We start from the raw sequence: 16,250 nt of genomic DNA, 5'->3' as shown, positions 1-16,250 counted from the left end.
GCTGCCACCATGCTTGCTGAAAAACGGGAAGAAAAGGGAAGAAAGAAAAATAACTTCAAACTTTTCCGACCGATGCACAAACTTCCCCACTGTTACAACTAATGAAAAGAAGATGAAATAAATAAAGAAAAACACATACCTTGATCTCTGGGTGAATATGCCCAAGCATCACAATGTTCCCTCCGCTTTTCCCAAGTGTGGCATTAGACGGCGCAGCATTACCTCTTGGCGCCTCTACCAAAGAACCGACAACATTTCTCCCGAGCCGTGGACACCACTTAACACCGACACTAGCCCTTTGCTGCCGTTAGCCGCCTAGCACCGGCGTTAACAGGCGGTGTTATAAAGGGAATTTTTTTGGGATGCACAGGTAGACATGCAAGCAAAGCCAAGTTCAGAAAAAAAACACGTTTCTGATATCTATCATATCATTTTACAAAAAACAAAACTATTAAATAGAAAATATATCAAAATAACAGCAACAAGTAGCTAATTATTTTCTTCCATTTTCTGCAGTGGGTTCACAATTAAAAAATGAGCTCCTGAAGGAAGCTGAGATCATGAAGCAATTGTGCCATGAAAGGCTGGTCAAGCTATTAGCTGTCTGCACTGAGAGCGAGCCATTTTACATTGTGACAGAGTTAATGACATTGGGAAATTTGAAAAAATACCTCAAGTGTAAGTGATTTATTTTCTCTTTTCCTTGCGCTATAATATGGCATGAGAGTTAACTGCCCAAAAATGCAACCCTTATCACCGCACAATTCGGATAAAACTTGATTTATGAAAAGTTGCAATCATGGGGAAGATTTCCGGCATTGAATATGAAATGTATAGAAATCTACCTCCATGTCCTCAGTGGGCACGAATTACCACTGTCAGCTCAGGGCGAGAAGGGTTGCTGTATTTATTGTTAATATGCATCTGGTCCATACTTTAATATCTCTGCATTTTAACTACCAGCAGTATTCCTGATTTGAGGCATCCAATCACCTTATACAACTGATATAAATTGAAAGGGCTGATTTTAACCCCCCATGCCCATACCTGACGAGAAAAGGGTGTCCAGGTCCCTGGAGTTAAAATAGCCAGTGCCTTACTCCAGTGTAGTTAGGTGAGCTCCCTATCCCCACACTTGTGCCCCGAGTTAAAATTAGGCCTTTCGGTGACTGGCTGTTCTCTGGTGGTAGTAGGTCCAGGTTTGGCTGTCAGAAATACCCCATTCCTCTTCCACCCATATACCACGATTTTGTCTACCGAGGCGGGCAACATCCGTAGCACGTTCCCAACCCACTGCTTGCTCCATCCGCTCTGTAAAAGTGCTTTTATGGTGATTGGGCTTGTTAAGCCCGGCCAATTAAAAGGAAAAAGGTCTGATGATGCTACTTGATGACGTGTCATCAGCCGGTTTCCTTCAAGGGCCCAGGCCCACATTGATTTTAACAGTTGTACTCTCAGTATTTACTCCCCAGAAACCTCCCCATGAGACCAATACAGTCTGGTTGCACATTGCACAGGAAGGCACAAGCAGGGATGTCGTCAGGAGGACCAGGCTGCAATGGCGCAAACCATTTAATGATCTCAGTAGATCACGAAACGGTACTACAAAGCCACACTCAACCTCATCTTGCTGTGCCACTCATCACATCCCCATCATTCTTCTTTCCTGACCCTACTCCTGTACATCCTTACTCACACCAACTTACCTTGCACCTCTACCCATCCCTCTCTCTCTACCTACATTATCACTTCCCCATCTCACTAGCTATTTTTTGGAAGATTTTTTGGGGGAGGGATAATCTTTCCCAAGGGCAAGTGATAGACTGCTGGCAAGTAATGGTTAGTCTCCATCCATGCCAGAGGTAGAAACCTATCAAAATCATTACATTTTCAATTGATGATTTTCAGGTGTGGTTACAAATTAAATGAGGAATGAATCTGGTGAACAGAGGTACAGGAGAAATCTGGCTCAACAGTTCTAGAATCAAATGTAATCTGCTCAGTGGTGGGTGTGACCTGATTTCAGCCCATTGGAAGGGAGGTAGGGGGAGCTGGTGAAGGATTTCAGCACATTGGAAGTGTGGCTGTGGTCTAGTTACTGGGGAAGTGGGGGCAGGGGGTGGTGGTGTGATTCTTTCTGCTCGTTGGGTGGAGATTTATGGGGGCGGGGTGCATGACATCACATCCCCATCACTCTGCCTTCCTGACCCTACTCCTACACATCCTTACTCACACTAACTTACCTTGCACCTCCACCCATCCCTCTCTCTCTATCTACATTATCACTTCCCCATCTCACTAGCCATTTTTTGCTCATGGGCGCTGGGGGTGATTTCTGCTTATATGCAGGCAATGTGGTGGGCTTGCCTTGATTTCAGCTTATTTATTAAGGGCCGTAGTGGGGGATTGGGGAAGTGGGCCGAGATCCCTGCCCGATCCTCCTCCAGCAGGAGTAGGAAAATCCGACCCTTTGTGTCAGTTTGTTCATCAGCAAAGAAGGAACTGAGGAATCACAGTGTCGTTGGCTTTCAGTTACCGAACAGTCAAAGCAGGTTTCTAGTTCAGGCAAGGCTTTTTTAGCTGCTAACCTGCCTCCTGTCTTGGATGTATAATGTGGTAATGCGATGTGACTGAGGATGCTTGAAACAGAGGGACGGGGAAACAAGAAGTGTGGTGGAGGAGGCAGTGTCCTAAAATAACAATTTGTTCCTTTGTTTATGAAATATTTACAACTCCAAACAGTGTCAGTCTGTCCTCTAATGTGAAGTCTCCTGATTAATTTTACAGCCCATTCAGAAACGAGAAGCCTGGAATTTTCTTTGCTAAGTGGCTTTGCCATACAGGTCTGAACATTTACCTTTTTACTCAGGATAAGAGAGGGATTTTATAGTGATGAAGGACTTAAACACAGTGACATATTTGTGCAGACTCATTGAAGAGGGAGGGTAGCGAGTTTCTTCCTTACTAATATATGTTTGTTGTGTGCAGAATACACATGGAACACATTTATTAGCATCTAAATAACATCTGATTAGTTTAAAACCACAATAAGTATGAGAAGAATTTAGATTTACTTAAAAGTATCTAAAGTGATAAAATGTAGCGTTACAGCATGAACAAAGAGCACAACACTGCAGCTGTTGGAAAATCTAAACCAAAACAGAAAACCCTGGAAACACTCAGCAGGTCAGGCATCACCTGATAAGAGAACAACAGTCGAGCTTTCAAGTGTGGATTCATGAAGGGGAAATCATGTTTGACAAATTTGCTGGAATTCTTTGAGAATGTAATGAACAGGGTGGATAAAGGGGAACCAGTGGATGTGGTGACTTCCAGAAGGCATTTGACAAGGTGCCACATAAAAGGTTACTGCACAAGATAAAAGTTCATGGGGTTGGGGGTAATATACCAGCATGGTTAGAGGATTGGCTAACTAACAGAAAACAGAGAGTCGGGATAAATGGTTCATTCTCGGGTTGGCAACCAGTAACTAGTGGGGTGCCACAGGGATCAGTGCTGGGACCCCAACTATTTACAATCTATATTAACGACTTGGAAGAAGGGACTGAGTGTAACGTAGCCAAGTTTGCTGACGATACAAAGATGGGAGGAAAAGCAATGTGTGAGGAGGACACAAAAAATCTGCAAAAGGACATAGACAGGCTAAGTGAGTGGGCAAAAATTTGGCAGATGGAGTATAATGTTGGAAAGTGTGAGGTCATCCACTTTGGCAGAAAAAAAAATCAAAGAGCAAGTTATTATTTAAATGGAGAAAGATTGCAAAGTGCTGCAGTACAGCAGGACCTGGGAGTACTTGTGCATGAAACACAAAAGGATAGTATGCAGGTATAGCAAGTGATCAGCAAGGCCAATGGAATCTTAGCCTTTATTGCAAAGGTGATGGAGTATAAAAGCAGGGAAGTGTTGCTGCAGTTATACAGGGTATTGATGAGGCCACACCTGGAATACTGCGTGCAGTTTTGGTTTCCATATTTAAGAAAAAATATACTTGCTTTGGAGGCAGTTCAGCGAAGGTTTACTTCGGAGATGAGGGGGTTGACTTATGAGGAAAGGTTGAGTAGGTTGGGCCTCTACTCATTGGAATTCAGAAGAATGAGAGGTGATCTTATCGAAACGTATAAGATTATGAGGGGGCTTGACAAGGTGGATGCAGAGAGGATGTTTCCACTGACATGGGAGACTAGAACTAGAGGGCATGATCTTAGAATAAGGGGCCGTCCATTTAAAACTGAGATGAGGAAAAATTTCTTCTCCCAGAGGGTTATAAATCTGTGGAATTCGCTGCCTCAGAGAGATGTGGAAGCTGGGTCATTGAATATATTTAAGACAGAAATAGACAATTTCTTAAACGATAAGGGGATAAGGGGTTATGGGGAGCGGGCTGGGAAGTGGAGCTGAGTCCACACATGATCGGATCAGCCATGATCGTATTAAATGGCGAAGCAGGCTCGAGGGGCTGTATGGCCTACTCCTGCTCCTATTTCTTATGTTCTTATGTTCTTATGTGAAGCCCATCCTAAGGACTAAAAGATATTACAAGGAACAGAACAAGGGAAAGGAAAAAGGGAGGAGAGGGAACACACACCAGCCACACACACAGGAAGAGAAATAGAGTGCTTGGATAGGGAACAGGAGATGGTTAAATGGCAGAAGTGATATGTGCGTGAAATAAAAGGAGGCGTACTGGGAGATATCTAATAAATAACAGACACTGAGAGTGGCAATTTTCAACTTCCACCCGAAACAGGAGACTGAGCTCCCCTTGCAGATAAATAACTCCTGCCTGTAAAAAATTGGTCCCAGGTGCTGAGTGGACGAACCAGCAGTGCTTAAAGAAGTTACTGCTAATCACTTAGAAAATGGCCCCAAAAGGTTTGGTACAATGATTCTTGTGGAACCCCCTAACCCTACAAAAATGTTCAGGTGTGCTACGGGTCAATCAGTGCCCGATCACCCCCGCAATCCCCCAGCACCACCCTGCACCCAGCTGTCCTTCCCCCACTCCCTTCAAAGCCTGACTCGTGGCTTGGTTTCACGGAGGAGCTGCTGGATTCCGCACCCCCAACCCCCACCCGCCCCGGCAGTTAGCTATCTGTCTGCACTCGCTGGCCATTGGCAGCTGACCCCAAATATTTAGATGAGGCCCAACCACGATATTGAGTCGGTCCTCTCACTGGCACTATCACTTTCCCTGCCCCCTGACCGATGTGTGCTCCAGCAAAAACTGCCCCCTGGAAATCATGAAGCATTATGCTGTAGAAGATGTTGAAGGAGGGGAAGAAAGCAAATGATAGGAGTCAAGCTGATGAAACCAATAATAAAACAATGCTTCAGCCTATGATGAGATTGTAAAGCACAATCTGGAGCATCAGAATGTTTGATCAACATAGGCGATAAGACTATTGCGCATGATTTTCGGCGCATTTGCGCCTTGGTTAGTGCCTCGGCGGAGTATTAAATGCTGTTTTTGGGAGTTATGACAGGTGTCCAGAATTTACTACCCCCGAGCGGAATATTCGACTATTGGTTTGCACCGGCGCAAAAACCTACCGCCCCATCCTCCGTTTTTAGCGTGATGATGACGTTAATAGTCGTGCAATGCTGCGCTAGTACCCCAGATAGAACATTCGGCCTTAACACCTCATTTAACGCCCGCCCCAGGAAACGGTTGAAAAACCAGGAGGTCCCAGGCAGACGATATTGGCAGTGTTTTAAAAGGAGGGATGAGGATCCTACATCGCAGGTCGTATTGACTACAACGGTTGCGCACATAATGCTGTGAAGCTCCAACTTGCAAACTTCACTTTTATCTGCCATTACAGTGATTACAACTTCAGTGAGATAATTTAATGGGGACATTACTAGTTCACCAGCATATCATGCTCCATGCTATTGCCAGGTGGTGTCAAGCTAGAGGTAGGTCTCTAGGCCATGTCAGCCCACGGATGATGAGGCCGAAGATGACTGGGGAGGAGGGCTTATCACCCACAGGTTTAGAGGCAACAATGCTCAGACCGCCAGCTCTCTGAGAAGCAGTGTGTGAGAAGGCTGCACTTCCGAAAGGAAGTGTTGACAAAGATATGTCTTCTCCTCCAGACAGACCCATGCATGCACCACTCTGGAGGCATCCTTCAATACTCCCCTCAACAGGTTTCCGAATTCATTGTGGTGAGCTACATGTTGCACAGCTTGGCCATCATGAGGGGCCACGCATTGCCAGTGGGGATTGCAGGCCCATCTCAGGAGGAGGAGGATGACGAAGAGGAGCCTGGCAAGGCCCCCATTGGATAGCCACACCATCTACAGGGGAGGCACCATGGAGGTGCTGCCAGAACAACACTCACACATCACCGTGGAGATGGACGATAAATCCCCGGGGCCTGATAGTCTGCATCCCAGAGTACTTAAGGAAGTGGCCCTAGAAATAGTGGATGCATTGGTGATCATTTTCCAACAGCCTGTCGACTCTGGATCAGTCCCTATGGACTGGAGGATAGGTAATGTAACACCACTTTTTAAAAAAGGAGGGAGAAAGAAAACGGGTAATTATAGACCGGTTAGCCTGACATCAGTAGTGGGGAAAATGTTGGAATCAATTATTAAAGATGAAATAGCAGCGCATTTGGAAAGCAGTAACAGGATCGATCCAAGTCAGTATGGATTTATGAAAGGGAAATCATGCTTGACAAATCTTCCAGAATTTTTTGAGGATGTAGCTAGTAGAGTGGACAAGGAAGAACCAGTGGATGTGGTGTATTTGGACTTTCAAAAGGCTTTTGACAAGGTCCCACACAAGAGATTGGTGTGCAAAATTAAAGCACATGATATTGGGGGTAATGTATTGACGTGGATAGAGAACTGGTTGGTAGACAGGAAGCAGAGAGTCGGGATAAACGGGTCCTTTTCAGAATGGCAGGCAGTGACTAGTGGGGTGCCGCAGGGCTCAGTGCTGGGACCCCAGCTCTTTACAATATACATTAATGATTTAGATGAAGGAATTGAGTGTAATATTTCCAAGTTTGCAGATGACACTAAGCTGGGTGGTTGTGTGAGCTGTGAGGAGGATGCTATGAGGCTGCAGGGTGACTTGGACAGGTTAGGTGAGTGGGCAAATGCATGGCAGATGCAGTATAATGTGGATAAATGTGAGGTTATCCACTTTGGTGGCAAAAACATGAAGGCAGAATATTATCTGAATGGTGGCAGATTAGGAAAAGGGGAGGTGCAACGAGACCTGGGTATTATGGTACATCAGTCATTGAAGGTTGGCATGCAGGTGCAGCAGGCGGTGAAGAAGGATAATGGCATGTTGGCCTTCGTAGATAGGGGATTTGTATATAGGAGCAGGGAGGTCTTGTAGGGGGTGATCTGGTCAGGTTCACCTCTGACCTTCTGAGCGGTTCGAATCGCTCCCACTCCCTGGGTTCTAGACTTTGGATTTATTTGGGGATGTGACAAAGTGCAAGAGACAACTGGTTTTGGTGCAAAGAACTTCGATTTTATTACGGACAAGAAAAGTACAATGTCAAGCTTGTAATGATTAGAATAAAAAACACTTCATCACATATTCAAAAGGGGTTACAGAAAATGGTACACTTCCCACCTCCCAATGCCAAACTCTGACTAGGTTAAACTCCAAGGCAAACAGGAATTATGCTCACCAATCCTTTATTATCAGTTGGCGGTGGTTTGCGATTTCAGGGTTCGCGGGACTCTGTAGGTTCTCCTTGCCATACCCTGAACGTCGTAGAAGACTTCTTACTGCGTAGTCTTTAGTTGGATGGTGTCCACCGATGTGGTAGGGCGCGTATTGGACTTATGGAGTGAGTACCCACTTTCTTCTGTCGGCAGTAGGTTTTAAAGTCTCTTTAGATAATGGTTCACCTGTTGGTAGCTAGGACTAGATTGTAGAGTGGAAACTTTTGAATCTTCGGTTTCTTCTTGAGGAGTTTTGGTTTTGGAATTGGTCGATCGCGGTGCTTTCGATGTTACCACATTGGCTGTGGTCAGTCGCTACCGCAGTGGCGATGTCCGAAGTTACTGGGAACTGCTTTCTCTGCCGCGATGATGTTCTTCCTTCTTCTTTCGATAGCAGGGCAGTGTGGCTCAGGAGTGTCGTCGAGGTTGGAGATGTTGGTGCTCAGAAGAGCTGCATAAAACTGTTGCGGTGGTCTCTCTCCGTCCTTCCCCCTTCAAATAAATAAATGCCTGCTCCCTTTTCGTTAAAAACTGGACCCCAGTTATACTTTGGGAGCCGTTCTAAACTGCGCACCAAATCAGCCCCGATTCTTTGTTTTAATTTTGGCGGGCTCGATATCTTTGTCATATTTTGGCGGGCCCATTAATGGTAACCTGTCTCGGATCTGTCGATCTTTTGAATTTGTTTCTTGATCGGGAAAAATTAGCTTTGGTATTTGCAATGTCCGCCTAGGCTTGGGTTTTCCATGCGGACTAGATGGGTCATTATCATTATGTATATGCTGGATGGGTTTCCTGCTCAGAGTGATGGCTGGCTATCTCTGGGTTGATTGTTGCTCTGTTAATGTCTCCTGGGGAGAAGGGTTTTTGAGTTTACACAATTCCCCAGACAATTTGTTTAGCTTCAATACCCCAGACAGCTTCAATACCCAAAACTATTTTTTTTGAAGGATAGTTATCCTTTAGTTTTCAGCCCTTTCCACACGGACCCAATCTGCCTTGTAAAATCCCAAATTCGATAAAAACTTGTAGATTCTTCCATGTGCTCTTTAGGATCCCAAACTTTCTGGTTGACAGTTCCAAATTAAATTCCCTTTCCAATCAGTCCAAACACTGGGGGGGTTTTCCCACGAATTTTGCAGTCTTGCTGCAGCTGTACAGGTCCTTGGTGAGGCCTCACCTGGAATATTGTGTTCAGTTTTGGTCTCCTAATCTGAGGAAGGACGTTCTTGCTATTGAGGGAATGCAGCGAAGTTTCACCAGACTGATTCCAGGATGGCAGGACTGATATATGAGGAGAGACTGGATTGACTGTGCCTGTATTCACTAGAGTTTAAAAGAATGAGAGGGGACCTCATAGAAACATATAAAATTTTGATGGGACTGGACAGGTTAGATGCAAGAAGAATGTTCCCGATATTGGGGGAGTCCAGAACTAGGGATCACAGTCTGAGGATAAGGGTTAAGCCATTTAGGACCGAGATGAGGAGAAACTTCTTCACTCAGAGAGTTGTTAACCTGTGGAATTCTCTTCCGCCGAGAGTTGTTGATGCCAGTTAGTTAGATATATTCAAGAGGGAGTTGGATATGGCCCTTATGGCTAAAGGGATCAAAGGGTATGAAGAGAAAGCAGGAAAGGGGTACTGAGGTGAATGATCAGCCATGATCTTATTGAATGGTGGTGCAGGCTCGTAGGGCCGAATGGCCTACTCCTGCACCTATTTTCTATGTTTCTATGTTTCTATGTTTCTATGCTGCCGGACCAACACTCACACGTTGCCAGCTCATAATGGACCGGCTCTTCTAAATGAAGGAAACTGAGAGATGGAGCTAATACTGGACACGCTATGTTCCCCCATAAAGGCACATCTCCGGTGAATGTTGGAATGATGTACCAGGCACCAATGGCAAATGATGAGTCATAAATTTTACTGCAGCAAAATCATAAAAACACCACCATCCAAATAAAACCATACAATATACAACGTTATGTTGCAGGGCACTAAACAACAATGAAACTTCTTTACTGCCACAAGTTTCGGCTCGGGCGCACAAAGTCCGTTGTGTAACATCTGACTTAACGCTGATGCTCCTCCAACTTACATTTTTGCCGAAATTTGCAGTCGGAGGCACCAGCTATTTTCAGGTGCTAACTTTAATGCTCCACCGCGATTAACTCCCCAAAATCCAAAAAGCCCCAAATCCAGCTCTTAAACTACATCAGAGCCCGGCATCGAGTTACATTGGTTTATCTGTTATAGATATATATCATAGGTGCAGTTTGTAACTGGGGCACACATCGGGCAGGTGATCAGTGGCGGGATCCCCATAACCCCCTTCCGCTCCCCCTCCCCCCCTCTTACCCGCCATGGCTTCAGCGATAGGCCTGAACCAACCTTAAAACTCAGCTCTTTGACCAAGCATCATCTGTCCTAATATCTCTTTATGTGGCTTGGTGTCAAATTTTGTTTGATAATGCTCCCGTGAGATGTTTTACCACGTTAAAGGCGCTATATAAATACAAGTTGTTGTTGTTGTTGTTGAACCATTTTAATAGTCAGGCTTCATCTCGATATTTTTAGGTGAGTTGCCAGTGCTCAGCAAAGGCACGCAGGCTGCTTAACGCCAGGAGGAGCGCAGGAATCTGGCAGTTCTGACTTTAAGCTGAGTCAGAAGTCAGGCTCCAAAGAAGAGATGGAAGCGAGCAGGAATGGCGTGGCGCTGGAGCAACCGGAGCATCCATGCTCAACCTGGCCCCTGCAAATATCAATTTTCTCAGGAGACTCCCTTTGTGGACCACTGATTAGGCCGCTTAACACGTGATACCAATGGCCAGCGCACACACTTGCCCTTTGCTTCTTGAAAATTGTAATGAGATCCTACAACTAGCTTAGGACTCTGATTTAAATATATTGGTAACAGTCCTGCCTGTTTCGGATGGGAGTTCTAGCTGGCCATTTCAAGGCCCACTCGAGAATCTAGTCGAGTGGGCCTCCGGCAGCCAATGGCATGGCATTTTTGTTTTATCAATTTTAAAATGCCTGCTGCCCCAACTTCCATATACTTACCCTCTTTCCCTCTCTCTCGCCTCTCGAGGATTCAATGCCTTGAGAACACTAGATTTATTTTTGGATTCATGGTTAAGAATAATTTTGTTACAATCTATTATTGAATAGTTTTGTATAGTAGGGTTGTGATTCAAAATGTCGGAGATTATTGTTTGAAGAGCAATATTTGCAATGTTTTAGATTGCAGAGGGAATGGCCTACCTTGAAGAGAAATGTTACATTCACAGGGACCTGCGAACTGAAAACATCCTCCTTACAGAAATGCTGTCCTGTAAGATTGCTGACTTTGGCCTCGCACGACTGCTTGAGAATGGTCAACGCAAGTTATCATATGGTAATGTACCTCTAACCTCCAATACAAATCGCATTGACTACAACTGATGACCAACTTGTGTTTGGAGCCGAATTTACTTTTTTGCACTGCACCATTAAATAATCACCTAGGCATAGAGGAAAATTGACAGGAAGGATCGTAACAGAGACTGTCCAATTTTCCATCCATTCATTCAAAATTCTGAATATTTCCACAGTAGATCCAGGTTTTGATTTTGAATATTAAAGATACAGCCACGAATAACAGGAACAATGATCGATTCCTTGGGAAATCGCTGCTGGTAATGGCTGGGAGCAGGGAGTGTAGCAATTTGAAGTTTGTATGCACACTTGGCAATCCATCGCTCCATCGACTCCTCCTCCCTGCCATCCTACCCTCAGTCCTCTTGGAAAGTCAAGTTATTATGCACATTTACACAATATGCTAAAATTAGCAAACGCCCGTGCGATTTGCGGGGGTGGGGGGGGGCTCTCACATGTGGCCAGTGTGTATTGGAAGATTGCACACAGCATGCCTATGAATTTCTGGTGTGTGTTTAGTAATGGGGAAATGGTATGAGACATAAAAATAAATTATATGAAAAAAAGCTAAATTAACCATAAATTAAATAAGATTATCATATAGGATTTTTATATTAAGGGATCATTTTTAAAGCAGTTTCACTGTTTCCATGCAACTTATGTGCATTGCAAAAAGAAACCAAAGCAAAAATTCCCTGGACCCAAACTTATGCACCTTAATGGCGGGAGAGGAAATGTGTGTCTGTAAGTGAAATTTAAAACAATAGGGTCACTTAAAGGGGAGTGATGCAATGGCGGGAAAACCATTCTGATCCACCACTGCATCAATGGGAATTCTCAAAGTGATGTCTTCAGGCTGGGGACCCAACATTTCCAGCCCTGTCCAATTCCCCCCCCCCCTCGCCGCCCCCACTTCCCCCTACCTCCCCCCACCCCACCACTCCACCAGTCCTCTTCCATTCCTTTTACCCCAGAACTCTACTTCAAGTTCCAAGGAATTTGGGGGTTGGAAGTCCAGGTACAAAGATGTGGGCAAGGTAAATAATGTAAGAGTTTCTTGTTTGCCTCCTCCAATCATAAAGCAATGTGAATCAAAGGAAGTATTTTTACAACCTTTATTTACTGCCATTTTGTGCTTAATTTCCTATAGATGCTAAAGTTCCCATAAAATGGATGGCACCAGAAATATTCATTGACTATATTTATACCATCAAATCAGATGTCTGGTCTTTTGGAATCCTGCTGACCGAGATAGTCACATACGGTGAGATCCCATTCCCAGGTATGATATTCACTTCATCAGTACAGTGGTGCTTTGAAAATAGTTGATCTGTCCAACTAGCTAAAGCTAATATAGTGTGTTATGTTTATTTTAATTCAATGCTGTGCATGTATAAAATAAAGCATTTCTTCCCATTCTATTCTATAGCAACCAGGCCACTCTCTTAGGTGAATAAATCAGTGCTGTGATCTAAGTTTTGACCCAGTCGCTTTAATATACCTTATGCAGTAGGTCAGGACAGACCGAAGGCTGCATTCCTCTCTGATAGCAAGGGCTTTCCATCACTGTTAAACAGTAACGTTTACCGCCAGAGGTTTGCTCTTTCCACAAGAAGCTCATCATTTAAATCAACATTTCTGAGGACTGTGGAGGGAGGCACATATGACCTCTATTCAATAACTTGCTCATAATCCTGCTCAGATGACAGCAAAGATTAAGTTGTGTGTGGGAGAGAGAACTGTTTCGATTCCCCTGGTAGCCTAGTGGGTACCCCGGGTGGTAAATGCAACTGCCCAGTGTGGGACTGAACAGTATGGCCAAGAAGGAGCTGCAATCTGGTGCCAAATGACCTTTGCACAATCTAATAAATCCTTTAAAAAAAATAAAAGTAGCTGGATAAATGTTTTAGTTAAAAATAAGATTGAAGGCTTCAAAAAACATATAAACATCAGAGTAAATATCCATCCGCAAAACTGTGCACCTGGGAGCACCCTCGCCCCCCCCCACACCCACCCACCCCCTACCCTCAACCCCCACCCCATCGTTCCTTCCTGTCTTTTTTCTCTCTCTCTTAATCCAATCTGTCTTTCATCTCTTTATTTCACTTTCTGTACCTGATTTGACATTAAAGTCACCCATTCTAATTTTCATTTTCAGTCCTTGCATTGTTAATTTCACAATCCTTCAATTTGATTAGTTAAGGAAATACACAGTTGCTGCCCTGTTCACTCAGACCCTATATACCCTGTTTCCCTTGCTGTGTCGTTATCAGTTTGCACTTTCAGCAAGTTAGTGGGCAAAAATGTTTTGAACTGAAGGGTGCAGGGGCAAATCTAACTAACCTAGTTGTACTTCTTTCAATTTAATATACTGTATTTACTGCTCACGATGTGGTCTCCTCTACATTGGGGAGACCAAATACAGATTGGGTGACTGCTTTGCGGAACACCTCCGTAAGTGTGACCCCGAGCTTCCGATGCCTGTCACTTTAATTCCTTGCTCCACTCCCACTCTGACCTCTCCGTCCTCGGCCTCCTACACTGTTCCAACGAAGCTCAATGCAAGCTCGAGGAACAGCACCTCATCTTTCACTTAGAGCCTTCTAGACTCAACATCAAGTTCAACAATTTCAGGCCATAACCTCTGCCCATATTTAGCTCCCTTCCTCCTGTTTTTTTAAACCCCCCCACCCCCACATCCTCCGATCTTATGTAAAAAAAATTTCTCTCTGCTTCCCATGGCAGCTGTTAATTATTCCGCCATTCACACCCTATCTAGACTAACCTTTTTCTAACTTCTGCTATTACCATCTCAAGTTGGCCCATCATCTCTTTTGTCTCTCTAATCTCTACTGTCTTCCACCCTATCACATACCTTCCCTTTTGTTCTTTCTTCCCCTCCCCTTTTCAGTGCTCCTTAAGAATCTGTTAATTTCAAATATTCACCAGTTCTGATGAATGCTCATTGACCTGAAACGTTAACTCTGTTTCTCTCCACAGATGCTGTGTGACCCGTTGAGATTTCCAGCATTTTCTGTTTTTATTTCAGATTCCAGCATCCACAGTATTTTGCTTTTGTACCCTAGTTATAACCTGAATGCAACTCTGGTTTTCAGGTTAGCAGTAATTCTAAATGTTGTTTGACCCAGGACAGATATAAATTTGTGCCATTACAGTTGAGGGATGTGGAATCTGGTATATGATATCTTGTTTTACATTCATGGTTATTGTTTGTGCCCCTATGCCAATGAATGGTTTTTCACAACTCTGTTTTTATCTGAAACAGGTAAAGGGAATGCAGATTTTGTTGCAGATATGATGGATGGAATCATCATCTCTCCTCCTGCAGGCTGCCCAGACAGCCTCCGTGATATTATGCTTCAGTGCTGGAAACAGGAATCGGAGAAAAGACCAACATTTAAACAACTACAAGACATGCTAATGAAGTGTAACCCAGTGCCAGTAACAGAAGAATTATGTGCATAGGAATTCAGTAATAAGGACAGAGAAATTTCCTTGAATCATATCTCACTATGCTAAGTCTTAAACCAGCTCTGAAACCTACACTGTTAATCCCATGTTGGGTTTCTTAATACTATTCCATCTGTAATACCGATGAATACTGTGCTGATTGTGTGGTCAGCCCTTTTTGGAAGTAAATTGTTGTTTTTAAATCTTAGTTTCCTGTTTTTTTAGCAAGTAATTTTACGTATAAGGGAGGCAAGTGGAGGAGTTCTGCAACAGTTATCACTCCTGGACAACAGCACTTCAAATCATATCTGCTACCAGCATGAGCGGGATGGGAGGTAGTCTTACACTTATTGAAGGGATTCTGGTCCTTCAGTAATATTAGAGAGCATGATGGACTGCTTGTCTGCCTTATGCAGCAGCTTCGGAGAAAATGCTGTGACTTCAAAGCAAAGTCAGCAACATCAGAGAGCTGAGACTTTAGGCAGAGTAGGGGTCACTGCCATATAAAGTAACGAAAATGGCCCAGAGGATTATCAGAAGGAACTGTCAAAATACGCAAGCTATGGGGAAGTCATGTCTTTCAATCGACACCACTCGAATAGTTTGGGCAAAACAATGACTACAGTAGACTTTAATCTATCCCTTTCTTGATCAGAGCCTTTCACCCATCTCTCCTGCACTCGCTGACCTACATTGGCTCCCGGTTAAGCAATGCCTCAATTTTAAAATTCTCATTCTTGTTTTCAAAGCCCTCCATCGCCTCACCCCTCCCATATCTCTGTAATCTCCTCCAGTCCCACAACCCCTCCCCACACCACCCCCCCCCCAACCCGAGATGTCTGCACTCCTATAATTCTGCCCTCTTGAGCATCCTTGATTATAATCACTCAACCATTGGTGACCATGCCTTCTGCTACCTAAGCTCTGGAGTTTCCTCCCTAAACCTCTCCGCCTCTCTACCTCTCTTTCCTTCTTTAAGATGCTCCTTAAAATATACCTTTTTGACAAAGCATTTGATCATTTGCCCTAATTTCTCCTTGTGTTGCTCGGTCAATTGTTTTTGTCTTATAATACTGCTGCGAAGCACCTTGGGACATTTTACTACATTAAAGGCGTTATATAAATACAAGTTGTTGTTGTTGTTGGTGATGATGTAGCCATGAAAGCAGAAATGAGGTATAAAGAAGGCATGGCTCCTAAGCTAAGGTGTGCACCCAGAATCAAGGGATTCTGAAAAAGAGGAGATGTCAGGGGACGTCTACAAAACACCAACAGTAGTAAAAAAGGCATGGAAGATGACACACAGTCCAGCTCCCAAGACTGAGGATTTGATCAACCCGAAGTCTTGAGTGCCGCTCTCCAAGTCAAGGTTGTATTACTGTAATTCTTTCCATGTATAATCAGTGTCAACTTCATTAATAAAGTTAATCTTGATTTGATGAAGTAATGTGCATTTATTTCTCTCTCCATAATCGGTGGTTCCTATGAGTCATACTAATGAAAAAGGAACAGGTAAAAGTGACCATTTATCTTACAATATCTTTATGTTGTTTTGCAATGAGTTGTACTATCAGACTAAAAAAGACATAGGTCACCAGAATGAATATTTTAACGTGTGTTTCCATCCTGCTGGAGACA

General features: G+C 44.0%; 1 protein-coding gene across 1 annotated transcript in view; it reads left to right on the top strand.

Annotated features, from left to right (window-relative positions):
• The window catches only part of LOC139266602 (tyrosine-protein kinase Src42A-like), an 84,147-nt gene extending 69,520 nt beyond the window's left edge, over positions 1-14,627 (top strand). The window contains exons 7-11 of the mRNA XM_070884199.1: positions 517-678; positions 2,788-2,843; positions 10,968-11,121; positions 12,292-12,423; positions 14,428-14,627. Of these exons, the coding sequence (XP_070740300.1) occupies positions 517-678; positions 2,788-2,843; positions 10,968-11,121; positions 12,292-12,423; positions 14,428-14,627 (704 nt within the window). The remainder of the gene's footprint in view (positions 1-516; positions 679-2,787; positions 2,844-10,967; positions 11,122-12,291; positions 12,424-14,427) is intronic.
• Positions 14,628-16,250: the final 1,623 nt, after the last annotated feature.

Source organism: Pristiophorus japonicus, chromosome 7 (genome assembly GCF_044704955.1).
Source record: "Pristiophorus japonicus isolate sPriJap1 chromosome 7, sPriJap1.hap1, whole genome shotgun sequence".
Taxonomy (NCBI): domain Eukaryota; kingdom Metazoa; phylum Chordata; class Chondrichthyes; family Pristiophoridae; genus Pristiophorus; species Pristiophorus japonicus.
The sequence above is the reverse complement of the archived record's forward strand: the minus strand, read 5'-3'. Positions and strand labels throughout refer to the sequence as shown.